This window comes from Crocodylus porosus, unplaced genomic scaffold (genome assembly GCF_001723895.1).
Source record: "Crocodylus porosus isolate Cpor-Errol unplaced genomic scaffold, CroPor_comp1, whole genome shotgun sequence".
NCBI lineage: Eukaryota > Metazoa > Chordata > Crocodylia > Crocodylidae > Crocodylus > Crocodylus porosus.
Genome location: NW_017728935.1, coordinates 7,559,669 through 7,585,662, shown reverse-complemented (window position 1 = coordinate 7,585,662; position 25,994 = coordinate 7,559,669). Strand labels below are relative to the sequence as shown.

The 25,994-nt window shown below is 48.3% G+C and overlaps 1 protein-coding gene across 2 annotated transcripts; it reads left to right on the top strand.

Annotated features, from left to right (window-relative positions):
- The first annotated feature begins 1,417 nt into the window (after positions 1-1,417).
- On the top strand, positions 1,418-25,710 carry CAMK1G (calcium/calmodulin dependent protein kinase IG). 2 transcript variants are annotated; one of them, XM_019546859.1, is made up of 14 exons: positions 1,418-1,754; positions 3,794-3,885; positions 7,342-7,459; positions 14,450-14,578; positions 15,504-15,578; positions 16,406-16,544; positions 17,783-17,906; positions 18,473-18,548; positions 19,025-19,137; positions 20,305-20,383; positions 20,808-20,895; positions 21,531-21,955; positions 22,856-22,983; positions 24,698-25,710. In XM_019546859.1, exons 2-13 carry the CDS (start codon positions 3,822-3,824, stop codon positions 22,944-22,946), a joined length of 1,521 nt encoding a protein of 506 aa, XP_019402404.1. In that variant the 5' UTR covers positions 1,418-1,754; positions 3,794-3,821; the 3' UTR covers positions 22,947-22,983; positions 24,698-25,710. The 2 variants fall into 2 exon arrangements, with proteins under 2 accessions (XP_019402404.1, XP_019402405.1); XM_019546860.1 differs by lacking the exon at positions 3,794-3,885.
- Positions 25,711-25,994: the final 284 nt, after the last annotated feature.

The following is a 25,994-nucleotide window of genomic DNA, read 5'->3' as shown; positions in this document are numbered from 1 at the left end:
ATCGAACCTGACTGCTGAGAGCAAGGCGTGCTGGGGTCCAGCAGCGGTCATTGCAACCGACTCCTCATACCAGGAAATCTCTGACCTTGGGCAACCCACTGCTCTATTTATAAGCCTCTGTTTTCTTACCCAATCTTCACCTCATTTTAAGTTGCGAGTTTCTTGAAGCAGGGACAGTCTCTTCCCGTATGTATGTGCAGTGGCCAGTAGAAGAAGAGGACTGGTCTTGTGTAGAGCCACTGCATTCACCTTCCAGGCCTTCAATTTACCGACTGAGCAAGGGTGGGGTTCAGGTGGTTTTCTGGAGTTGCCAACTTGTCGAAAATCTAGACCTGTATGAGATTGGGGAAGGGAGAGATTTTCCACCTGACTCTGTGGGTCTCAGCACCCATTCAAATAAAGGTGGAAGAGAGCTGAGACAATCTTGACCTCTGCTGGGCTCCTGGCTCAGTCGGAATAGCGGTAGGGTAAATTATACAGGGGCAGAAGAGTGTGACTGACAGCGGGATATTTCAAGTGTGCATGACAGACCGGCATGGTGGTCACGGCAGGGGGCAGGAAAAGCATCTCAGCAGCGTGAGCCTGGTGAGAAGAAAAGGGAAGGCTCTGAGCCCTGGACTCCTCCTCGGCATGGGGCTTTGCAGCGCTTTGCACAACGGGGTCACAGTCCTCAGGGGAACCGCTCCCGTCCTGGGTTAACACACAATTGTGGGAGAAATGGAGGGTGTTAAATGGAAGCCTTAACTCTTGTCATGGAGTGAAGTGATTAGTATTAAGCAAAGGAAAATAATGTGACTAGCCTGCCTTAGGGTTGATTTATTCCTGAGATGGGGCCAAACTATGCCCTGATCCATAACCTGTTTGCCCATGCAGTCCCAGTCCTTGAAATTAGGGCACAGACCAGTTGGGATGCCAGCCAGCCATGTGTTTCACTGTCTTCCCCAAATAGTCTAAACTAGCTGAGACATTTAAACAACAGTGAATGTGCCCTGTTTTTCTATTCGCTATTCAAGATTAAAATATACTGGAGGGCTTCTGCAGGGGTGCAGAGCCCTCATTGATAATAGCTGGCTTCTGCTTAAAGCCCTTCCTACCCATTAGTATCAGAGGGCTCTAATAGGGGGCCAAGGTGGCTGCCCCAAACTCACAAGTGTGCCTCAGAGGGACAGAGGACTTGCCCAAGGTCCTCTGGTGAGTCAGGAGAAGCCAGGTCTCCTCAGTCTCAGTCCCTAGCCATTGTGCTACGTTGCCTGCCCCTCCAACCTTTCCACATGGAAGGAGAAGTAGGTGGGGCTACGTTTCCCCGGACAAGCGTTTGGGAAAACCAAATTACTTTGCTTTCGAGACAGAAAAGCTTTGCCACTTGATGTTTTCCTTGAGAAAGGCACTGCTGCTAGCACAGCTCATCCGTTTGAATGCCCGGCACACGGGAGGAGGGGAGGTTTTAATAAACTTGTGTCTGCTCTTTGCTCGGGGGTCCTCAGAGGGAAGATGCCGGGCACCGTTGCTGGCACTGAGGGCGTGAGCGGGAGGGCGTGGAAGCAGCACTCACACCCACGAGAAGCATATTTCAGTGTCGATTTACTCCCCTTTAAGTGCTGCCTAGTTACCATCTCATGTAAGAAATCTCCTGCATTCCTCCCCTTTAATCTCCATTGATGGTTAGTACCAAACCCGTCTCTAATCCCCACAGACCTGTAGGAGCCGAACAGGAGAGTCAGAGAACAGTTGCTGCTCCATTTGCCATTCCTTGGGTAAGCTAAATGTATTTCCTTAATAACCAGATGTTTTTCTTGGCGGTTCAGTGCAAAACAGGCAGACGTGAGCTGGGGTCTGGCCAGCCGAGTTTGAGATTACCCTTACTCCTGTGTTTATAACAGCAAAATACTGGAGTACTGCTTTGCAGAGTACGGCATAGCGAGCCCATGTGATGTGTTTCTTATAGGATGTGACTTTTTTACTCTTAAAAGTATTTTAAATGGATATTAACATGTTTACCTGGAAAAAAATGTGGTTCTGCATGAGTTCATCCCTGACTCGGGGTGAATGCACTGCTTCCGTACCGGCACAGTAGCTGGGTGAATACACAGGGCTTTCGTGTGCGTTTTGGTTTTAACTGCTTCCCTTTCTTCTGCTGGCCACCAAAACACATCAAAGTCCGCATTAGTTTCTCCATTCACATGCAGAGTGCTTGCTTTGTTGCATTCTGCAGCATCAGTCTTTTAACGCTGTATTCCCTCCTTCCTTTTACTTTTTTTAAAGAACTTCTTGCTAGTCTTAAAGACAAAGCCATAAAAAAGCTGTTGTCATACCCTCCTCACGTAACTTGGCAAGAACATGAATCGCGCCGTACAGCAATTTTGCTAATGCAGTGTATCCATTCAGAAGCAGAAAAGCCTGTCTGCAGATGGATCTGCTACTGGGGGATGTGAAAGCTGAACAAAGGTCATAATGACACTCATTAAATTCTAAGCAGCGATGTGTCGTTGCCTGGATCTGACCGAACGAAGCGGCAGTCAAATTTATTGGCCTAATCTCTGATAAATCCCTAAGGTTAAACGTGAATATTGAAACTACTCGCCACTTAAAGGACAGATGCTTGTCAGACTGAAGTAGCATAAGTGCTCCAAGTGATACAGTCCCGCACGCCACTTCCTTTACTGTTGTGGAGGTGGCTAAACAAATGAAAACCCTTTGCATTTTTTCACTAGCCAAGCATTAAGTGGGGAGCAGATCATTTTATTAGGCAAAACCAAGACACTGTAGATCAAAGGAGAGCCTATTGCTTTGGCAGAGGAGCCTGATTAAGACAAGCATGCTTGGTCTTTCCTCCTCCTGCCTTGTAGGGCTCTCCAAGTCTGCAGGTTTCAAGCAGTAGTTGAGTCCTGGGCGGCCCAGCGAGGTAACGGGAAGATCTGCATGTGAAACACATGCTGATTGCGTGTCAAGACACAATTGACAAATGAGGTGTGCTTTTTCAATCAAGCATGCAGAAGGCTATGGAGAGAAGACACGCAGGAAAGACTGTTGGGCAAATATGCCAGTCTGAGCCCCAAATCGACTGATCTGACCTCTACTATGAAATTCTGCTTCCCTGTGAAAAATACTGCAATCATTAGACCCAGTCTTTGGGGTGGGGGGAGGTAGGAGACCTCATACAGGAAAGGTCACCACAGTGTCAGGTTCTGATTAAAACAAAGACGAGCCCTGTCCCAAGCACCCTGTTCTCTAGACGTCCAGCAAACAGCAACAGGTGGGTAAATGGGCCGGGGTAGGGGATCAGGAAATGCATAAAGGTATCTGAAAAGCACTCTGTGCCGGGAAGAGGAAGGCAGGCAGCTGCTTATCACTGCAGTTCTTATATGCCCCTGTACGTAGGCACTTCAAGCCTTCGACCCTCGCAATAACCCCGCTAATTATCCCCCTCCCGGTTTTTGTAAAGCAGGGGACTGAGAGGAGATGGGGCTTGCTTAGGGGCAGAGAGAGTCCATAGGAAAGAGAGACCTAAACCCAGATCTTTGATCCCAGGGACTACCCTGCCCCACATGAAAGTAGGGGGCAGCAAGGGAAGCCGCACTACGAGCCAATAAATAAATGCACGAACGCCGGGTATTTGAAAGCCGTGTCCATTTACAAGAAGAACCGCTGTCCGTGGACACGTAAGCCAGCGTCAAACGACTGTAAGGTTTCGTCTGCGTTCAGAAATGCCCGACCCTACCGTACTTGTGTGCTAACGGAGCAAAGCAACGTGGCGAGCACAGTTTACACAGCTGTTGACTTGATCTGTTAACAGAGAGACTGTTAAGTGGAGCGGGCAGTGTATGAGCGCAGAGAGATCAGACATGGCCGAGGTGCCTTCCCATGCCATGCCTTCTGCGGTTCTTGGTAGGTAGGAACGAGACTATGGCTGGGCATCACGGGGAGCCCGTGGAGATCACCGTCATTCTCTGTCTGGCTTCTGTTTCTTGCTTGGGGGGTTGTCGCTCTTGCTCTCTGTCGCATGCTGCTGGGGCCTGCAGGGAGGGCCCCTTCTGTGTTGCATGCTCCTTTCTCCCATCCCGGTGCCATCTCCCACATTTTTCACCAACTGAATGGAGGAAAAACCTGACTTGCTGCCCCTGGGCTGTTGCTTTTGATGGCTTGGTCCCTCCAGCTCTTACCCGCTGCCCACGTGACCTGGCTGGTTTCTCCATGTCGTAGGACGAAGCATGCTGGGTAAGACCAGTTTGCCTAGACGCTTCTCATACGCTGGCTGGTCAGTGGCGGGTGTTGCTGGTCAGTGGCCTGTGAGCAAAGGAATTAGCAGCTGTCAGTCTACTCCCCTTATGGATAGGTGGCAACGTCTCAAAAGGTCTTCTTTATAGCTGAAGCCAGCTGACACATTTGCAGCACATTGACTGGATAGGACTGGAGACAGAGTCGCCTTGCCCGTAGAGGTAGGTTGCTCCAGAGTGGATCTGACCATACTGGAAGGCATGATGGCAAGGAAGCTTGAATTGCTGCTGGCCAGCAAGTATCTGACCTGTTGTGGAAAAGGGATTTAATGCCAATTCCATATCAAATAGTTCAGAGCAAATTTGTGCGTGCTGTGAAGCGTGGGCGTGTGTGAACGGGCTGGAAAGAGACTGTTGTAGCACTTGTATCTGTTCCTTGGAATTCATTCTGGCATCTGAAATGCTGCCTTTGGATACAAAACTCACTCTCAGCCAACACCTGAGTGTGCGTGCTTGACAACCGATTCTTGCACGTGAGTTGAGCTCACGAGTTTGCGGAGAATGAAAGCGTTAGGGTGGAGGGAATGGGACTGGAAGGAAAGCTTGCGTTCAGACGCAATACAAGCAGAGGATGGTTTTCACCATTTCTGTGACTTTGATTAGCTTTGTTAGGAAGTTCTTAGTAAACAGCCAACTGGAGCACCTTTCCATCAAGGCTTGCATTTCCAGCTGTCACAGGCACATCAGAATCCAGAAGTAGCTAAAGGTCAATTCTGACTTGGCCTTTAAAGACGATGTAGACCAAAGCTGCCTTTTTATTTTTTGCAGCTCGGTCAATTCCTCTTTCAATGAAGTAGAATTAACCTTTGGGATGCTATGCTGGGAGTCCCAAAATGATACAACCATGATCGTGAAGGTGACAAATTAGGCACCGTGAGAATTAAAAATCAACTCTGGGTGTTATGAGACATAGGCTTGCAGCTCTGTTTCTGCTCCAGTGCTTTCTGCCTCTTCTGAGCACTTTGTTTCCCACACAGAATTTGGTTTTTGTCTCCCAAAGACTCAGCCGTGTCTTAAGGGCTTTTATAGGGTGGTATAATTGCTCCCAAGAAGCAAGATGTTGAGTGTCAAAGGCAGTGTTATCGGCATCCAATCCCATTCTATTTAAATGAAGAATTTTCCTTATATCCAGGCAAGAAAAGCCTCCTCCAGGTCTAAAACTAACATAGTTTCCAAATACCTCTTCTCAGCTAAGTCGAGAGCTTTTGAGGGGGGTTCACCTTTCAATATAAATTCCAGCTCTGCATTGTTAGACTTCCTATTAAGAGTGCTCAGATTTAGTGTTAATATTGCCTTTCATAAGCGGTGCTGTTATTTGTCTTGCAACAGTGCTGTACAGCCTCTGCCCTAGCGAATTTAAGGACAAGAAAGAAAGGGACTTATCCAAGTCGTGGAGACTAGGTCTTCTGAGTCCCAGTCAAGTGAACGGGAGAAATAGTCAGAGAGGTGAAGTCCAGTGCCTTCAACCATGGGTGATAAGGTTAAGCACTTGAATCAGTGGCCTGAGCTTTTGCATAAGCAGAGCACCCACAGCTCCCAGCGAAGTGCCTGGGCACACCTCAGAGATTACAGACCCAAGTCTATACATGCTAAACAAAGTGCTGGCAGGCCATCCAGAAAGCTCGTGGCAGAGCTGGCATTAGAGCACAAGTGTTGCTGGTTCATAGGAAAGTAGGGCTAGTTGTCTAGTCCAGCCCTGTGCTCAATGCAGGATCATCCCTGTTCATGCTCTGGCCAGGAGAAGGTGCTGCCTACTGGAAGTTTACAGACCAACAGCAAAGCAGAAGTGTGTAGACCTCCGTGGGGATCAGAGTTAGGCCTTGCACTTTGCATGGGTCCATGCAGGCAGCAGCTGATGCAGCAGATGAGGACTGAGCTGTATGGGGGGCAGCAGCGGAGTGGGGCAGGGGGTTGTGGTGGCAGTGGGTTTCAAAGGAGCTACTGGTCCACCAGTGAACACCAAAAAAACTCCCAGAGGGGTCACTAAGAAGTAGATACGGAGCCAAGTAAAGCATGTTTGCTGTGCTGCCTGTGTGCAATAGGAGCTACAGCTGTTTTCCATCCTGCCCTTGTGCAGTGGCTAAATGCAGTCAATGCAACACCTTCCATCAGCACCAAATTCAAACCAACACTGAGAACCTCCCCCCACCCCATTTCTCCTTGGGACGTCACGGCCTCCCCTGTAGCCACCACTGTGAGGCGATAAGAATAATCACACTCCTAAGCAACAGCCATCCAGTTTCCACATGCATAATAAAAAGTCAGAGAGAGAGAGAGAGAGAGAGAGAGAGAGAAGTAATGTACTAGCTAAACCGGCCAGATGCCTGATGTGAACTTCCTTTGAGGCAACTTTAGCTCTTTTGACCCATTTCAATGTTCAGGCAACTAAGCAGCTCAAGTTGTAAGCTGCCTGAATCTTCAGCTGTACCTAATTTTTAATCCATTAAGTCAAGGGTGCCTTAGTAGGTTAGCATTAGCATCCACCCAGCAGTCTAATCACAGCTTTTATCACTATATATAAAGCAAAGTATAAACATTTATAATTGCCAGCATGGCACTTAACGACTATCCCCACATGGCAGTGTCACCATCTGGGCACTTGATTCTTATCCAGCCTTTCTAATATTAACTGCGGTGCACATTTGCATTCTGATAATATCTGATACAGAAGGTCCAGCGTGACTCAGTATCGGTTCTGGGGGTGGCAGTGAGTTGAGCGTCTTGCTAATTTTCAAGAAGGGTTATTATTGTGAGCCATTTTCTCCAAAAGACCATTTTCCTTGTGGAGGAGGACATGTTGCATTTCAAAATCTAGCATCCGCAGTCGTTTTGTGAGTCAAAATCTTTCATGTTATACCTGCATCAGCAGTTTATTGTGTGGGTGTGAAATTCCATCTCCCTGCTTCTTGCCTGTGAAAGATCCACAGCAAAAGCTCGGGTCCTCCAAGGGAAAATCTGAGCATGCACATATTCATGAGGAGTTATTGATGTGTGGCCCCGTCTCCCTCCTGCTTCAGACTCTGAGTTCCTGACCCAACCGACCAGCTCTCTTCCCTCTTCTTGGCAGAGTTCCCTGCATCAGCTCTGGAGAAGATGGGCCGCATGGAAGAGGATGACAGCCGTTCCTGGAAGAAGCAGACCAGCAACATCCGGAAAACTTTCATCTTCATGGAGGCACTGGGATCGTAAGTACATCAAGTAGCATGGGCGCTGTCTGGCCAGGGCCCCCATTGGAAATAAGGTTGAAAGTAGCTAACACTTATGGTGGAAGGGGAGGCAGGGATACTATTTAAGCAAGAAAGAGATGCACACTTAAGAGAGTGAGTAAGAAAATAGTTTACATGACAGAGAAAAGTCAGCCAATCTAGTGGGAATAGCACTTTTACATAATAAAAGGGTGATAGTAGAAGTTCCTTCCAAGTATTTATCATTTTATTTATACTACTGTTCTCAGTGGAGCTACTTTTCAAATAGGTCCCTTCTCCCTTTTGCCAAGCTTCACTATCTTTCCATTTCCCATCACCTTTCCCTGTCTTTTGACCAATACTGTGTGGCCGCAGTGTAGTCGTATGATCATATAAGAGCCAGCGAAACGTTGGGGACAGGTTTCGGAGCCAAGAACCCCTAGCTTCCCCACCCTGGACCATCTTGGTTTGATATTAAATAAGTCCCTTATGTTCTTTGGCTGTTTCCCTGGAGCTTATAGGGCAGTTATACCCTCACAGCATAGGTAAGTGTATATGATAGTGGAGGAAAAAGGATTTGTAGGAATACATTTACACTGCTTTCATGATCTTTTCAGTAATGGTTTGCTTGCAAAAAGTCTTGAACTACTCTGAGAATGGCTGCTAGAGATGTGCTGGGGATTTGATTATATTAATAGGGGATTATTGCCTATGCTGCACATGTCTGGCCATACATGTGCTCCCAGCCCTGCATCCACTCATGCATGCACCTGTCATGAAGCCAGCAACTGCTTTCCAACATGGAGCTTCTCTATTTCCACCTGCAAAGGATAGGAGTCGATGACCATCCCATGCACTTACACAGATACCGAGGCTAGTTTAAAATTACGTTGATAGCAGGGCCCCGTGTCTGCAGACGGAAAACCACAGACATTCCTGGAGGCTCGCACTCGACTCTGCACGGCAAGCAGATTTGAGTGCAGACTGTCGGTGGGTGCGTGCAAAATACACACAAGGCAGCTGCCCGACAGTGAAGGCCTGGACTGAAAAGAGCATTTCTACTGAGCTGGAAACCACATGGGCAAATATTGAAGACAGGAAGGGAAAAAAAAACACCCCTGAGGCAGTGGCAGTGCCACTGTGGCACCGAATGGCTGCTTCTGCACAAGGTCCCTCGTGGGGGGAAAAAAGTCGCCTCTGCACAAGCTGGCAGAGCTGTAGCAGTAAGATCTGTGGTAGGAGGCCCAGTGTGGCCAAGGCTTCTGATTTTAAGCACCACATAGCCTAAATCTTCTCTGAGAAAATCTGTCTAAGCTGCACCAGTATTAGATCCCAGCTCTGCTCTATTTAGAAGAGCTGTTCTCAGGGCATGCCAGGGCCCTGGGTGCTTTGATCCTTGGAGACGGCTGGATCTCAGCTTGTTCTGTCGATTATTTGGAGAAAATCCTTCCGGCCTTTTCCTGAGCCTTTGCAAAGCGCCATCCGGGCAGGCGCCGAGTGAATTCTCTGAGTTTTTTGTCTGGGAACTCTAGCACGTCACTGAGCCTTGCAGGGAGATGTCCCTTGCCGCTGTGGTATGACTCGACCTCTTCTCCAGAGGGGCTTCTCACTGGCGCACCTGCTCCCTTCAGAAATGTTCGTCTGCTGCATAAAAGACATCTCTGTTCTACCCCTGCCCCTGAGAAGGGGCTGCTGTGCAGTGGTTAGAGCAGTGAGGTAACCACTGGGACATGGGACTTGTGGGGTCTGTTTCTGGCATAGTCACTGGGCTGGGTGTGCAAATGCGAGGAGGACACTTGCTTCAGTGACATGTTATCCGTGGCTCAGGGCTATCCATACAATGGCAGTCATGGTCTACATATTGTGTTGTAATTTGGCCTGTTTCCGTGTGCCGTGGGGTCTAGACTTGAGAACCCAGCTGCTTTCCCTGACTCTGCACTGAGTGATCACGTCTCATTTTCCCCACCTGGGATACAGGGATGATACCTCTTATGCAGCTGGTTCATTATCCAGACAGGTCAGTGGATGCTTCGGTTATTGCCTGAAAACTTGACGCACACACCTTCCTGCTCCTCAGGCCTGAAATATGCCTGCACAGAGGGTGCAGGTGAGGAGCTTGAGACCACGGCAACTTACCCGGGACAGCCCAGCCAGGAGGTTGGCTGGGTCCGAGCTCCACAAGCCTCTGAGCCTTTGGAGCTGCACCAGATCAGGAGAAACACATACTTTCTGCTTATATCTGGCCCTTCCTTTGCAAGGCCTGATGACTACCCTGTGTTTTTGCCTTATCCCCAAGCTCAGAGCTCTGCGCAGCATGTCTGGACGGCTGCTTTTCACTTGTGTCCTGTTCCCTGGCTCACGCCTGCCATGGATCACTGCAGGAATCCCTCCTCCCCCACCCCAGCTTAGCCCTGCATTGCAGCACTCCAGGAGCTCCCCTGTGCCTGTCATCTTGCCTGGCCAGCTCTCCTGCTCACTCATGCACTTCAGCCTTACATGATTCCCCTTTCCACTCTGAGCACCCTCGTCCTGCAGCGCTGCAGGCTAGGTGGGAAGGGGAAAAGCCTGATGGGAGCGTATACATGTAGTAGGTATGCGTCTCATCAGGCCCTGTATAAAGCCATGCAGAAGATGCACACTTCTGCTTTGGAGCTAGGACAAGGAGCAGCAGCTGCGCCTCCAGATAGGCGAAGCCTCCCGAGGCCAAGGCCTGTCGTCACGGGGCAGGAGGTGGGCAAGTGACACATCTGCAGTCACTGGCGGCCTGTGAGCACCCTGGTGGGGTACCCAATTGAGCTGCGGCGCTCTCATTCTGTCACCTGCCTAATGAGGAGAACGAGCCCCCACAGGGCTTGCGTCCCAGCCAGCGGGCGCCACCGTACGAAACGGGGATGCAGGGAGGAAGAGGAGAAGCTGGGGTGAATGCAAAGCAGGCCTGGTAACCAGAGCATGTGCTCAGTCTTCCTTATTCCCCTCCCGATGAGGGGACGAGGGAAATAAGTGTGTGTGGTTTATTGTCTGCAGAGCTGTGGTGTGAAACTTGTGGGAGAGAATCCCCTGGCAGTCGAGATCAATCAGTCCTTGGCCCAGCACCAACCACGGCGAGTGCCCCGACTGTCAAGAACTTGGATGGGAGTATCCCCAAGTTCTTGGGGAAAGCTCAGATCAGCACCCAGCTGCCCTGAGGATCTGGGTGGTCAGCACACGTGGTTCACTGTCCACGGGCTCAGAGATGCTGTTTCACTTCTTCCCTCCCGCTTTCTGCCATGCATGGTGGTTTTAGCCACCTGATGTAACCAGTTCTGCCAATTCCCTGTGGCATAAGCTGGCTTCAATAAATTCCGACTGCAATAGGGCCCTGACTCCGGACTGGCACACAGAGCTATTGCTACGCTACAGGTGCATCATAAGATAAGAACAACTGATGAATTGGGGATTGTGAGTGGAAACTTTCCAGAAGTCAGAAGGATGCCGTGCTCCACGCCTTCACAAACCGGAGCAGCAGGCCTCCACGTTTTCTCTTGGCGGCTTAAACCTTTTGCTTTTTCTCCCCCCTCCCCTTCCCACCATGTTCCACATACGTGCCAGTGACCCATTCCAACACGTACGTTTTCTCTCTCGCCGCGTGAACAGTTGGACACGTTCTTTAACGTGCTCAGAACTGACAAAACTTTCTTACGGCCACGGAGGAGGAGCTGAATTGTTTTCCTGAGCTTTCCCGTGAGGAAAAGCTGCAGCTGAGCTGTCATGCAAGCATTGCTGCTTTGAATCGTATGTGGCTATGGTCAGCTCAAGAGGAAGTTCGATTCTTCAGCACCTCAACTTCTGAAAGCTTTGCTTTCTCTTAGCCAACTTGCTGCTTCATGAATTCTTAATGTGGGGGACATCATTATTTTAAACTGTTTAGGAATGGTGTACAGAACAGATGCTCTAACATCTGATCTGTAGGCTGTTCGTTTCCTACTCCTGTGTTACGAGGAAAATTTGGTATTGGAAAACAGGATTCACTCAGCCTGCAGGGGTGTTTCGGCAGTAATTACTTCCCTGGCTAGTCGCATTAAATAGGAGACCCGGGGAGAAAAAACAACAAATTGAGCGGCCGGTATTCTAGGAAATGCCAGGGGTGGCAAGCGCCACGGAGAGCCGAAGACATCCATCACACCGTTTTACCAGTCTTCAGGTGGAAGGCAGCTGGCAGAGTTGATCCAAAAGAAGGAAAAAGACAAACAACAGCTTAGCTGTTTTTGTGACTTCTTCCCCCCCAGACTCGCATGACGAAAAAGAGCCATTGCGAATTCAGTGCTCAGGATTGGCTTCTCCACGTGAACCTTTTGGCTGGAAGGGAGGACAGCCATCGTGCATGAGGGATCGCTTGGTCTATCGGGACAAGTTGGAGCTAGAATGGGGACACAGGCTTGGAAAAAATGTCCAGGGCTGAGTACCTGCAAATCCAGCCAGGCTTTCTGGGTGTGTGGTGATGAGTAGATGCCTGGGGATTGGGATGTTTTACAGCTAATGGTGTGTGCAGTGAGGGACTAGTTATTCACGCTGGTTTTACCAAGAGGAGGAGAAGGTGGACGGATACGTCCTTGGCACTGCTCCAGTTGAAGTCAAAAGGGAATGCACTTGCTGGTGCCCAGGCTGGACTTGACCTTGAGTATGAACGATTTCCCTTGGGAGGCATGCTTGTCGTCAGCCCTAACAGTGCCCCTCGCAGCAGGGAGTATTCTTCCTCCAAACTGCTTCCTTCTGTAAGGGATTTCCATCAAGCATTTCCTGGCAGTTCAAGCCAATAACATTGCAGTGACTGTCACAGCGTCACTAAAGAAAGTCCTGTAACTTCAACAGCTCTTTGAGAAAGAAGCCCTTTCAGTGCAAGTTTCTCAGAAATTATCACTGACGAAGATCTTGTGAATCAGCTTGAATAAATCCCCCCAAGTCTGCACCTTAGATTGCTAGCAAGTTCCTCAGCTATTCTGGGCACGGGCGCTTGTTTTCTCCTTCCAGCATGTCTCCGATGAGATTTGATCCTCAGTCATGCCCAGGAGCTCACATTGCCTTGGCAGCTCAAGGGGCCTCATCTGGAGGAGGAAGGAAGCAGAAAGTGGTGCCAGGGCCACTTAATTGTCACTCTTTCTTCTGTGTCATGAGCAGCTGCCACTGGCTAGCAAATATAACTGCGAGAGCAAGCAGCTGTGCACCAGACGGGTGCAGCTCTGTGCTCAACCGAGCTATCGACAGAGAATCGTAGAAAATGATGATTGGCAGGGACCTCAGGAGGTCACTTCTAGTCCGCTCCCCTGCTCAAAGCAGGACCAGCCCCAGCTATCTCATCCCAGCCAAGGCTTTGTCTACTCTGGTCCTGAAAACTTCCAAGGATGGAGGGAGAATCAACAGCCTCTCTAGGTAGCCTGTTCCAGTGCTGCACCACCCTCCTAGTGGGAATGTTTTTCCTAATATCCAGCCTCAACTTCCCTTGCTGCAGCTTGAGCCCATTGCTCCTTGTCCTTCCATCTGCCACCACTGAGACGGGTCCAGCTCCCTCCTCTTTGCAGCCCCCCTGCAGGTGCAGAGAGACGGACTGACTTGCTGAAAGCCAGAGAGGTGGGAACGGCATCTGCTCCCCTCTCCACTGGCTCTTGCTTGGTCTCCAGTCACTCTGCTCTCCTTGCCTCTCCTCCCCTCTTGCTCTCATAAAGATTTGCAGCTTTAATGACAAGTCCCTCCATTAATAGCACCAATTAGCGTGCTATTAAGGTGCCAAAAAAGAGCACCAATTAATCTGCTGCTCCTTTGATGAGGATTACTTGAGACCAACGGGGGAAGGCAGTCAGCGACACCATCTCAGAACACGTGTTTAGCTGCCTCGGTAAAACCGCTAACAGGATTGTGAGCCCTGAAGCCGATATAAATAGTCACCGTTCGTCACATTGAGCTGCTGGGAGGGATGTGCTGGATGCTCATCAGTCACAGTCTGAGCTGGAGTGTACTGTGCGAAGCAGGTTTTGCCAAAAGCCTATGCAGGAGAGGTCAAATGCCAGGAGCAAACTTTATGTAATAGGCTGGGTGTGCCCAATTAGTTCATGTTTAAGCTTTACAGAACTGTTTGGTGCCCCCAGACAACATGCCAAGTAGTATCTCACACCTCATGAAAATGCAGCCACCTCTGTAACGGGGTGCTGTCAGCTATGGTGAGCTGGGAGAGTAAAGAATAGCTATAACTGAAAAGGCAGAGGTGTGCAGGGGAGACAACATGTCATTAGGCACTCGAGTTAGACTTTGGACTCTGCACTTGGGAGAAGAAAATGGGGGACCTGTAATCACAGTGGGCTTTGGATCCTGTCTCATTATAGTTATAGCAACACGCTTTTCCAGCTGGGCTCACGTTAGGATTTAGAAGGGAGGGTCCTGCACAGTACAAGAGCATGGGCTCTGAGAGTTGCAGCCATATGCCATCGCTTGGAAGCCTTCCCCATTGAGATCCTGCTCGCTGGATGCATGTGCTGTCGACTGCGTGTGGCATCTGCCTCCCCTGAGGTGGGCTCTAAATCTGATTGACACCGCTGAAGATCTCTCATGGCCTGACATGTGCACGAGTAGCTGCGTGGTTGTCTTGAGTGGTGTGTTGTCATCCTGAGTGGCGGTATGGCTCTATATTTAGTCTCGCTGCTGGGGGTCCTTTTCAGCTATTGTTGAAGAGAAAAGCTGTGAATTTAACCCTTTCCCTATTAAGCGTTTTCTCTTGTCACAAAATGGGTGCAAACACTGGGGATTTTCCTAGCAAATGGGGTTTCTGTCTGTTGGGTCCAAGCAGGATTCTGTCAGGCCATACCCTCCTTTTGGGGTGCAAGAAATTCAGAGCCATATTTACAACGGGCTTGTGCTATTGCATATATACATGTTGTCTTTGCCTTTTACTTTAGCTTCTTGCTATGCATTTGCTGACAGCTCTGTTGTCTGTTGAAACACGTTTGGGTTTTGTCTCCACAGAGGTGCCTTTTCAGAAGTTTTCTTAGTGAAACAGAAGGCTACTGGCAAGCTGTTTGCTCTGAAGTGCATCAAGAAGTCTCCTCTCATTAGGGACTGCAGCTTGGAAAATGAAATAGCAGTGCTGAGAAAGTGAGTGCTTGGTGTTTTGTATTTTATTTTTTAAATGCAAATACAGCAAACCCAAGAGGGACTCTTCTAGAGACCAGAATCATGAGTTTTCCTGCCAGGGGCCATTAACTGTTGCTGCTGCACAGATCTGCATCACATTACAGAAAGAAGAATGAGGTGAAAGGAAGAGAAGAAAAAACTAGCTTATACTTACATTTCCTTAAAATCAAAGATATCTGTAAAGTTTCTTTCCACATTCCCCTGCTCTTCACCACCCAAACATAAGAGGATGACATGAGAAAAGGAGAAATAACACAGGCTAAAACCAAATGCTGTCAGATGTGAAGGGAGATCAGGTGTTCACTTTTAATAAGCTAAGCAATGCACAGAATGAAAAGCGATGGGGGCTGGTCCTTTACTAACTGGTGGCACAGGTGACTGCATGCCAGATGCTCCTTTTCTGGTTTGTGCTAGTGTTACGTCTGTTCACCAGAGCGCCCCAAGGGGCGACGAGGTCAAACGGTCACAAACTCCTGCAAGACCGTTTCAGGCTGGACATAAGGAAGAATTTCTTTCCTGTCCGAGCCCCCAAGGTCTGGAGCAGTCTGCCAGCGGAGGTGGTTCAAGCACCTACACTGAACACCTTCAAGAGTAAATTGGATGCTTATCTTGCTGGGATCCTATGACCCCAGCTGACTTCCTGCCCTTTGGGCGGGGAGCTGGACTCGATGATCTCCCGAGGTCCCTTCCAGCCCTGATGTCTATGAAACCTATGAAAAATCTATGAAATATGATGCAGTGTTCAAGGCAAGGGAGAAGAGCCATGAGCAAATGGGCATAAATTGGGAGCTGATGGGATTTTGCCCAGAGCAAAACTGGTGTAAAGCAAAAGGAGCATCAGGACCCAGACTTCCATAGACCTGTCTTTTCTCTTTGCTGGTTGCAGAATAAAGCATGAAAACATTGTGACTTTGGAAGACATTTATGAGAGCGCAACTCACTTCTACCTGGTCATGCAGCTGTGAGTATCAGAGGATTCCCTTCATCCCAGTCCCCTGGGGAGATGTGCCCATTTCACCACCCACAGAGGGATTCATTCCTGTATGTCGGAAATAGCCAAATGTACCCACTTCCCAGTGTTCCTCATAAACCAAATACGAGCAAGGAGGTTTAAAATTACCACGAACACTTCCCCATTGCGCCAGGCATGGCTGCTTTTTATTATGCCATTAAAATGAGAGAGAGTAGGATCCACCTATGCAAACTAATTTGTTGCAGGTTAATGGTGCAGAAATACGCATATTTTTCATTAAAGCTATGCTGTGCACTGAGCCCACGAAAGGGAAAATAGACAAGCTAGCTGGGGAAAAGAGCTGAGAGCATCCCAGATGAGGCAGCTGAAATAAGTGTGGACTCACTTATAAGGGTGTTCTCACACAGACTGACCCATAGCAAATCAAACTGTGCAGTGGAGCCTGAAGACCACTCCAGACACAAGGTTGAAAGTCATAAGGGAAACTCATCTGAGCTTTCAGGGTTTCATGAAGAGCATTAGAGCACTGTGGCCATTTGGATTTACCAGGATTTGCCATTCAAATGTGTTGGCTTCATTGTAAGCAGCAGTTCTCTGTGTCAAAACTGCCCTGCTATATGGGGCAAGCCAAAGCTTGCGAAGAAGGGGATGGGTCTTTGCCAGTGGGCGTGAGCACAGACATGGTCACCAGGTCGATGAGTATGATCAAGGTAGGGAAATGGAGGAAAATTCACCGATTCAGACATGAAGACAAGCTACTGCTTTCAGTTTGGACTCTGTGCTCTGTAACCAGGGGTGCTGTTTCTCTCTTACAGGGTGTCTGGTGGGGAGTTATTTGACCGAATCTTGGAACGAGGTGTTTTTACTGAGAAAGATGCGAGTGTTGTGATCAAGCAGGTCTTGGATGCAGTGAAGTATCTCCATGAAAATGGAATAGTTCACCGAGACTTAAAGGTATTTTTATATGGTGCTTCCTATAGACCTTGTGGGTCAATGGACATAACTGCCCCATGGAGCTCCCTAGGACACATACCAAGACCCTACAACACTCCGAAGCTCAGGTTCCTAATACTAGTCCAACCCCCTGGGCCAGCCAGGAGGCCAGACCTTCCACTTCTAGCACCAAGACCACATGCCTGTACCATTTAACTGAAGTGGCAGCTGCGTTAGCTGGTGCAGTAGCAGGTCACAGCAGCACATTTTTTCCATATTATGCTCAATGTAGGCTAACGTGACTTCTCATTTTCTTCAAGTCTTTGCCATGCTTTGGCTTCCAAGCCAGTGGGACAAACAGAAGGACAACCTAGGGGTAAAACCTCCATGGTCACTGCCCAGACTTTAGAGAACTTCTTGGAAGAGCAAGGGAACGACATTTACCTGCTAACTCAGTCCAGGGGCTTTTTTATTGGGTGCACTTGTAGGGCAGGTCTTGAGTGGGTCAAAGCACAGTTTTGTGTTTATTCATATATATCTGCAGAGCCAGCAATGTATAAAAGGGTATACATATCTAGCAGAGTGTGTGAATAGCGTCTGTTCTGGCCCACATTCTTTAGCCATTTAGCATTTCACTTCTTGAAGAGAGAACTAAAGGTCTGGCTGCCCCAAATCCAGGCTATGACAATAACACCAAAATATAGAACCACTTTGTACTTGAGAGTCCAACATATAGGTCAGTTTTAAAATAAAACCCTTATGGTGGTAGGATCCCAGGGTCCCAGAGAGGATGAGGGCCTCATTGGGATGGGCTTACCATACAAAGTAAGATGGGCACTGTCCCAACCAACCCAGGGCCTAGATGTATGCTGACATTCCCCTAACACTCCTGTGTGGCAGGGAGGTATTACCAGCCCTCCCTTCCCTCCCTGCACCTCTTACAGAAGAGGACTGCATTACAAGGGAGATAAAATGGTGGACCAGGAGTCCCACAGGGTGTCTATGGCAGTTCTGAAATAAATCCGGGTGTCTTGAGTTTCCTCTTCCCTAGAAGGTGAATGGGGTTTGTAACTGGTCAGCATAGCAGGCAACAGCCCAGGTGAGGAGGGCACAGGGATTCATTTTGGCTCAGTACCAGCCAGCTTTTCACTAGTTTTGTGTATGAATCTACCAATGACCCAGTCACTTGTAGAATGTAATTGTCATGCTTAATTATTGCCAGTACAGTATTTTAAATTTGGACCTCTTTGCGCACACAGCCAGAAAACCTGCTTTACCTGACTCCTGAAGAGAACTCCAAGATCATGATCACTGACTTTGGCTTGTCTAAAATGGAGCAGAGCGGTATCATGTCCACGGCTTGTGGGACTCCAGGATATGTTGGTGAGCAGAGGCTTGGGGGGTGGCTCTCAATGACAACGGGAAGAAAACCCTATGCTCTTTTTAGAAGAAGGCGAAGAAAACAGCATGCAAAAAGCAAAGTAAAGACTTGACAATCTGGCCTATAAGCAATACATTCTGGTATCTTTCTACATGTGGTTTTCACACATGGCGTCAGGTCAGCAAAACTTCTGCAGTGGATTCTGCATTACTTGCCGTCTATGAATTGGACCAGGACATCTTTCTGGGCAGTAGAAACAGTGCATGAATCACAGGATGAGGGTCCCTGGCCTGGGTTATGCAGGAAGCCAGGTGACTAGATCATCGTAAGGCTTTTTTCTCACCTTGAAATCTGATTCGGTCAGCTTGCCTTTCTGATCCTTGTGGCCCAGCAGGCAGGCTGCACTGACTCAGTGTGGCCATATACATAGTACTCACTCTCCCTCCTGAATAAAAGCTTTATGAGACCAACCCTATGAGAGACCATATTTTTCCCCTCCATCAGATCATTTGCATTCTTCAAATGCTTTACTTTGCCTATAATTCTGACTGCTTTTTCTTTCCTGCAGCTCCAGAGGTCCTGGCCCAGAAACCGTACAGCAAAGCTGTAGACTGCTGGTCTATAGGTGTCATTACCTACATCTTGTGAGTATAAAGCAAGCAGGATCCTTGCTTTTCCAATAGATCATGGGGGCTTCCACTTTTCCCCACGTGTATCTGTACAAAGAGGGATATAATCAGGGTCCCCCACTCACTCACACCTCTGCACTGGCTCACGTGATCGCACCAGGTGCCAAGCAGCAGGGAATCAGTGCATCAGCCTGGAGTCCCATTCATGTTTCTTTATCGCATCCTGTGCACTATTCCTTGAGGAGCATTAAAAAATCATTCAGCCTCCCCTTTCGGCTTCTTCTCACTCATTAGCGTACCACTCAGCTGCATGCCAGCTGTGGCTTTGTTTTCCTATGAAACTTTTTAACTTGTTTGTGCATTGTCACACATTCGCCGAGCTCCACAGGATGGATATGGGCAGCATCCTCCCCTGCCCCCGTAAATGCAGGGTAGTGCATGTGTGGAGAGGCTGGAGGGAACTGACCCTTCCTTTTTCTGCTCTGCTCCAGGCTGTGTGGATACCCTCCTTTCTATGAAGAAACAGAATCCAAACTGTTTGAAAAGATTAAGGAAGGCTACTTTGAATTTGAATCTCCCTTTTGGGATGACATCTCCGAGTCAGGTAACTCTCCTCTCACAAATGTGCCATCTGCAACACAGGGCCTGCTTGCTTTGAATGGGCCAAAAGGGAGAGCAAGTGGAGAGCTTCAGCGAGTTGATTGTTGCTCTGCCTGTTCTCACAGCATCGCCCTGTCCCCGCTCTCTCAGGTAGCCAGGACAAGCTCTGCTCAGGGAAGGCTTAGGAGAGAAGTAGCAAAGGGTATGAAATAAATACGAACTGAATTACCCCAACAGAGCAACTGAACTGGCAAGGAAGGCTGTAAGTCAGCAATGAGTTATGCTGGCAGAGCTCTGAAAGGCTCTTAGCACTAGGATAGCTGAAAAGAGGCTGCATTGGCAGAGCTGCTGCAATAGCTCTCAGATCTCCTGCCTGCAATACAGCCTCCTTGCCTCTTGCATTCCTCCATGCTGTAGCAGCAAACAGCCCTGAATTTTCTTTCCCTTTCACATATTTCTTCTGCACTGATATTATGTTGAGCTGCCTCCCTTCAGCCACCTTCCCTATAGCCACATTCAAACAGATGCTAGGAAAGGCTTGTTAACAAATGTGACTGATGTTGCTCATCCCCGAGCACAGCTGGCCTGTGCAGCTCACTGCCACAAGGTGCTACTGAGGCCATGGGCTTTGCAGGGTCCTACATAAAGGGACTGGATGTGTCCGTGGATAAGAGGATATTTGCATGGATAGCAAACATACTACTAGAATCAAAAGGATTTGCAATCACAGGATTTGGGGAAGGGATATAAATAAACCCCCCTTGCTTCAAGGCTTAGTCCAATGGAAGTTAGAGAAGAAATTGCTGGGGTAGAGAGAGGAGGGGAGCAGGTGTTTCCATCTCTGCCCATTGCAGAGTGTCTTTCACTTGCCTCTGAAGCAGCTCTCAGAGCCTGGATGAGATGGTCTCAGCAGTGATAGAGCCCAGCAGTTCCCATAAATGGTACAAAGCCTGGCCTGTCTCGTTAAAAGAGCTCCATAATTCCTTGTCATTTATTCTCCTCACTGACAGTACATCCCCATTCCTGTTGGTCTAGCACGGTGCTAAACACCAGAGTTACATGTTGTGGAACAGGACGTTTTCTCCCCAGCATTTGCCATGTCAGCGTGAGGGTTATCTCCTGGAAAGTACTGAGATCTCTTTCTCTCTCTCTCTGCCTTTCCCTCAAACAGCCAAGCATTTCATCAGCCATTTACTGGAGAAGGATCCAAACAAGAGGTTTAATTGCGAAGAAGCCCTGAGGCACCCCTGGTAAGAGAACGTGGGCCCTGCAGTGGGGACCTGTGTAGCTCTGCAGCTTTTATTTACCAACCTTGGCATTTCGTGCCACCTCGCTAGCTGGCACCTCTAGCATGCTGGGGCCTAGTTCATCCCTGCCGTTTACCTGCTGTCTGCCTTAGAACACCCTGTTTCTGTCGTCACAAAAGAAACAAAATGATGCTTAATTAAAGATGCAACTTGTGTACTGTTTGCCTCCAAAATAAGGGGAAAGAAATCCCGCTCCGATATTTTCCAGACTTTGAAGTGTGTGTTTGTATTATGTTTTGTTGCTGTTTTTCCTTTGGGTTTAATTATTGCTGATTGAATGTACAAAGCAGTTAGCTGCCTCCAGAATGTAGAATGCCTCACAAATGCCATCTGCCTACAAGCCGGTTTCTTCTCTCCCCGTCTGCAGGATTAATGGAAATACAGCCCTTCACCGTGACATATACCCATCTGTCAGTGCTCAGATTCAGAAAAACTTTGCAAAGAGCAAATGGAAGGTAAGTTGTTTGCTGCTGGGAGCCTAGAACCACTTCCAAAGCAAATGCCAATTGCTGTCATCTAGCAACGAGCAAACCTTCAACTCTGTGAGTAAGCACCCAAGAATATGGACCATTTTTCTCCAGAAATCAGACAGGGAGTCTTTTGCAATTGATTTTATTTTTATTGCAGTTGCACCAAAGTTTCTCTAGTGTGACAGTCCCCAGCATGGTCTATGATATATATAGTGAGAGCACCTGTCCTACAGAGCTTAAAGTCTAGACAGGTAGGGGAAAGGATGGTTTGTTGCTGAGGGGACCCAAGGCACTAACAGCTAAACTGGCTGCTGGTGGGACAAGAACTGTCTCTATGGGACTTTTGCAGCTCTGGATTCAGAGCCGTTCAGCTTTGGCCAGCCAGCCGTAGCCATGTCATGTCCCCCCAGTTGCCTTGTCTAGGAAGCAGGATGCAGTCAGTGGTTCATCTTTTGTACGGCATAAACTAATCGGTGCTAGCCTACACAGCCCTGTCAGCCCTATCCTTGCAGCAAATAATCATTCCCGGAGGATGCAAAACCTGCTCATGCTGTAGCCTCCAGGCAGCTCAGAGCAGGAGACGGTCATAGCTGTGTTTTCTTTCCTCTCTCCTTTCTCAGCAAGCCTTCAATGCTGCAGCCGTCGTACACCACATGAAGAAACTCCACATGCACTGCCACGCAGAGGCCGAAACCAACGTCCCCCTCATACAAGTGGTGGAAGCATCCCGACCCGGCAGCCCCTTAGTCACCAACTTAGAGGCTGTCAACCAAGACAAGAACACGTTGCTGCCTCTCATCCCCATGCTGGCTTGTCAGAACTCCCCCGCTCAGCTGGACCAAAGCACAGGGGGCACAGAGAGGAAGACACAAGATTTCTTGGTGAACGGGTTCCTGCCAATAGACAGTAGCTTGATCCTGCCAGAAAATCACAGCCCTTTTAATAGAACTTCTTGGGACTGCAGCCCAGCCTGTGTTGGGCATGAGAAAGCGAAGACGGGCTTCTGCTCTGATTCAGTGCTTCATAAAAAAGCTGTCAAATCCCAGTAGGTATCTGCGCTGCTAGCTGTGACTTCTGAGTCCCATTTATCTCCAAAGCCCTATTCCTACACGTGGGACCAGGCTTGCTAGAAACATGTGATAGGTGCAGCAGGTTGCACCAGGGGTGGGAAAGGACGAATAAGAGAGATGGAAACTCATGAAGACTAGATGGAGAATGGTGGCCAGTCAAATCCTTTTTTGCCCTTGGGATGCCCTGAGCACCAGCTTGGCCAGCTGACATGGCAGAGCTTGCAATGGGCTTCAGTCTCCAGGATCTTTGACATGGTGCCTTCCGCCAGCTACAGCAGGTTCCCACCAGACTGCAGGGCAGGAAGGACTTCCCTTTTTCCCCAAAATGTCACAAGGATCTTTTAAGATGCGATGTGCCTCCTTCTGGGGTACATGGGGGATGGCTCAGCTCCTAGGATTATGTGGGCATATTTTACCCAGCATGTTCCTTGCTGTTGCAGGGGGCCAAGGAACTTGCAGACCTTTGGTCTCTGTACCAAAGATTTTAAGTTTCTAATAGCATTGGTGGGTGGAGTGGGCATCCGGTAAGGTGTGTGATTGCGGGGCAGGTTGAAATAAACTTTCGTACGGATCTTGTCCGTGGTTGCCTGAGACTTTAGGGGATAGACTCCGTGGCCCAGTTGCTCACTTAACGTCCTGGGTCACTTCTGTCTTGGTTAAAGCAGTGGTCCTGGTATTCAGTAAGTGTTACTCCCCCAAATCCACTGGCTTTGGCCTCTGGCTTCAAGAGAGATGCACCGATTTACACCCACTGAACACCTGGCCCACTGCATATATTAAAACATGTACAGCTTTTGGGGTGCTTTTTTTTTTCCCCCCCAACTGAGGAACTTTCATGGATTTTTTCCTTCTGTTTACTGCCTCGTCCTCCACAGCCCCTTCAGATCAGAGGTTCTTGTTCCCATGAAATTTGGTACCCGCCCACACTGTGGCACTGGACAAACTGGAGTTTGTTTGATAATGTGATCAGCCAATCAGCATGGGGGTCGCCACATCTTTAATGGTGAGTGCATCCCGGTTCCTATGACAACCGTATCTAGGAATTGGGGAGGGAAAGTGCATGTCTAGCATGGCACTGGGACTGCACTAGGTTTGTTGGGTTGTGCTTGCGCTTGAGGGATGCCAGAATACAGCAAGCACCTTATTTTCCCAAAGCATGGATCTTTCAGTCTAGATTAACAAATTGGCCTTAATGAATTTCAACGGGTGCTCCATAACTGGTTCTACATGAGGACAGACCCCACCCCCGGGGTTTGCATAATTCACGTGGAAAGGAAGTAAAACACAGTCCTGCTATCCTGAACTGTACAAGCTAGAAAGCTAGAACCACCAGGGTGTCCCAGCTGCCTGCGGAGGGTTTAGATTGAGGGTGTGGTCGGGGTAGAAAGGTAAGAAAGGTTTATTGACTTAAGAAAAACACAACTATGCGTAGTAACAAGACAAATGATGACAGACAAAATCAATTTGCATCAGCAACTTATGGGCAGTCCCTCTAATGCCCGATACACAGCAAGCTTCTCTTTCGACAAAGTTCAGCGAGGTCAGGCGTCCCCGGACAACGCTGTCTGAGGGGTGCCGGGAAGGACCCTGGAATGCAGTTCTTGGGCTCCTCGAGGTCCACAGGCCCGCTGATCCAGGCAACAGCTAACTAAGCCTTTTCACAGAGCTGCATCTTCCTTCCGAATGGTTTCCAAATATTTCAGCTAATTTATAGCTTCTGAAGGACACTGATAACGTATGACCACTTAGATTCCTTTTTCTTCAGCTGTCCATAGACTGACCAATAGCAATACAAGCATTGCATTCCTTTGATAAGGTAATTTTAACTTCGCCACAGGACCTTACTACCTCTAGGCTTTGCTAAATTTACTAGGCCTTACTTTGTACAAGACCTCACTGCATCTTAAACTATAATTAGGCTTTTAGCAACAACTTATAGCTTAATATCTAAACAAATACAGAAAAACACTTGGTCTAATCTTCACAGAGCCTTCAGCAAGCACTTTTATCACACAGACATACTTTGCAGCTGCCACACAGGGAAAAAGACAACTCCATGAGCTGGTTAAGGGGCCGTTCAGCTGTCATTCACTATCTTGGCAAACCCAGGCATTGACAGGAGCCCAATTGACCATAAGTCTTGGACAAACGTGATTTTGGGGGGGAGGACATGGGAATGTGTCCATGTGACAAGCTGTCAGCAGTAATCGGCTCTCTTGCTGGCACACACCACCCAGCAGGAGCAGAGACATGTGCTCGGGAAAGTGGCTTTCCCGCTTTTTGAGCACAGATGAGATTAACTGCAGATAAGCTGAGTGGATAAGGCTTGCGCTGCAGTCCAGGAGCGCTAAGAAGCCTTACTGTTGAACATTGCATGAAAGAACATTCCCCAAAGGTGATCGTTAGCAGGGTCAGCTCCCCTCCCGAGCACAGCACATGTTAAGTCAGTCGTGCTTTGTGATCACCAAGGACACCTTCTACTGCTGCGATTATGCAGCTCCACTTTTATAAGGGATTACTAGATAATACAGGCCTAGTAACATGCGTTGGAGACTTCAAAAGGTTGAGGGATATGATTAATCCTCTATCTGTTGCTCATGAAAGATTAAAAAGTAGAACTGAGCAGTTCCTATGTCCAGTGGGTGTGTTAAGGGGGAGGTAGCATTTGTCCAGGGAAACGATTTAAACAGTTACTTTGAATTCTCTCTCCCGTTCAGAAACAGAAGGGCTGTTTTATTCTTTCTGTGCTTCAAAGCCAGACATCAATAATGCAAGCAGAGAGACGAGACCGGATCCTGCCAGCAACAGATGGGGAGCAGTTTTCTCAGGGCAGTGGCCGTTCATCAGCGACCTGCCTGAATGTGGTCCTGAGATTTCTTCAGTGCAATGACCTTGAAGTGCATCTGGATCATGAATACGTGCAGAAGGTGTTTTAGGAAAAGGGAGGTGTGTGGGCATGATGCTTCTGCTAGCACCTTCTCAGTGTATTACACAGTGCTACAGCTTTGTCCTGTGTGTGTTGTGTAGTCGTCCAATGTGTAACGAGTGTGCTGCACAGCAAAAGTCATGTAAACCAAAGCCATACAGAGTTCTAGTCATTGCCGTCGGGGTCGTTTTTGCAGCCTGTGACCCTTCCTGCTAGGAAGTCTTTTTATTCCCAAGCTTCAGTAATTTAAAGCCCAGTATCAATTCCCTGCCTTGGCTGTGCAGTTTTTGTTTAAGCTGTAAAAGGCAAGAGCCTACTAGCATTCTCCATATGTCTGAAGATAACTACAGCGAGGTCTGAATTCCCTGCTTCCAAGTCTGTAATTGTGCAATAAATACTGTGCATAATAAAGCCGACTTTTGTTTTGTAAAGTGCCTGTTGGTTATTCACAGAAATTACAGATGGAAATGACCTATTAAATCCCTTCAGTCCAATTCCAATTGCAAATGCAGACTGGCTACCTGCAAAGCGCTAGGTTGTAAATAAGCAGGTTGTGGCAGGAAGTCAAACAAGACATTTTTAACTCAGTCCAAGAGTTCCAAGTTCTAGTGCTTTTATTTGCAAAACTGTTGATTTGATTGCTGATAAAATTATCCACTCCTGAGTATGTCCTTAAATCTAGTGATGGCTTTGTTCCTGCCCCTGCTACCTCTCTTTTCAAAGGACAAAATTATAGTGTGTTTAAAATGTTACAAAAGGCCACATGTGATGATTAACTCGAAAGGTGAAGTCCAGGTAAAAAAATAACTCCAGTGGCTGCAGCCAAACAACCACCCCCATTTTGGTTTGTGAACCTCCTGCAGGATTCATCTGCCTTCCCTTGCAAATATAAAAAAAAAAAAGCCTCTCCCTTTTCTCAAGCCACTGGATGGCTTCAGTTGGACCAAACATTAATTCTGTCCAGGGGGTCACTCTTAGCTCGGTGCTAGCTCCCCCCCACCTCGGTACAGTGATTCTATTTACTAAAAACAGATACTTTGGGAACACGAAAACTTCAGCCAGGAGATGGGGATAAATACACCAGACAG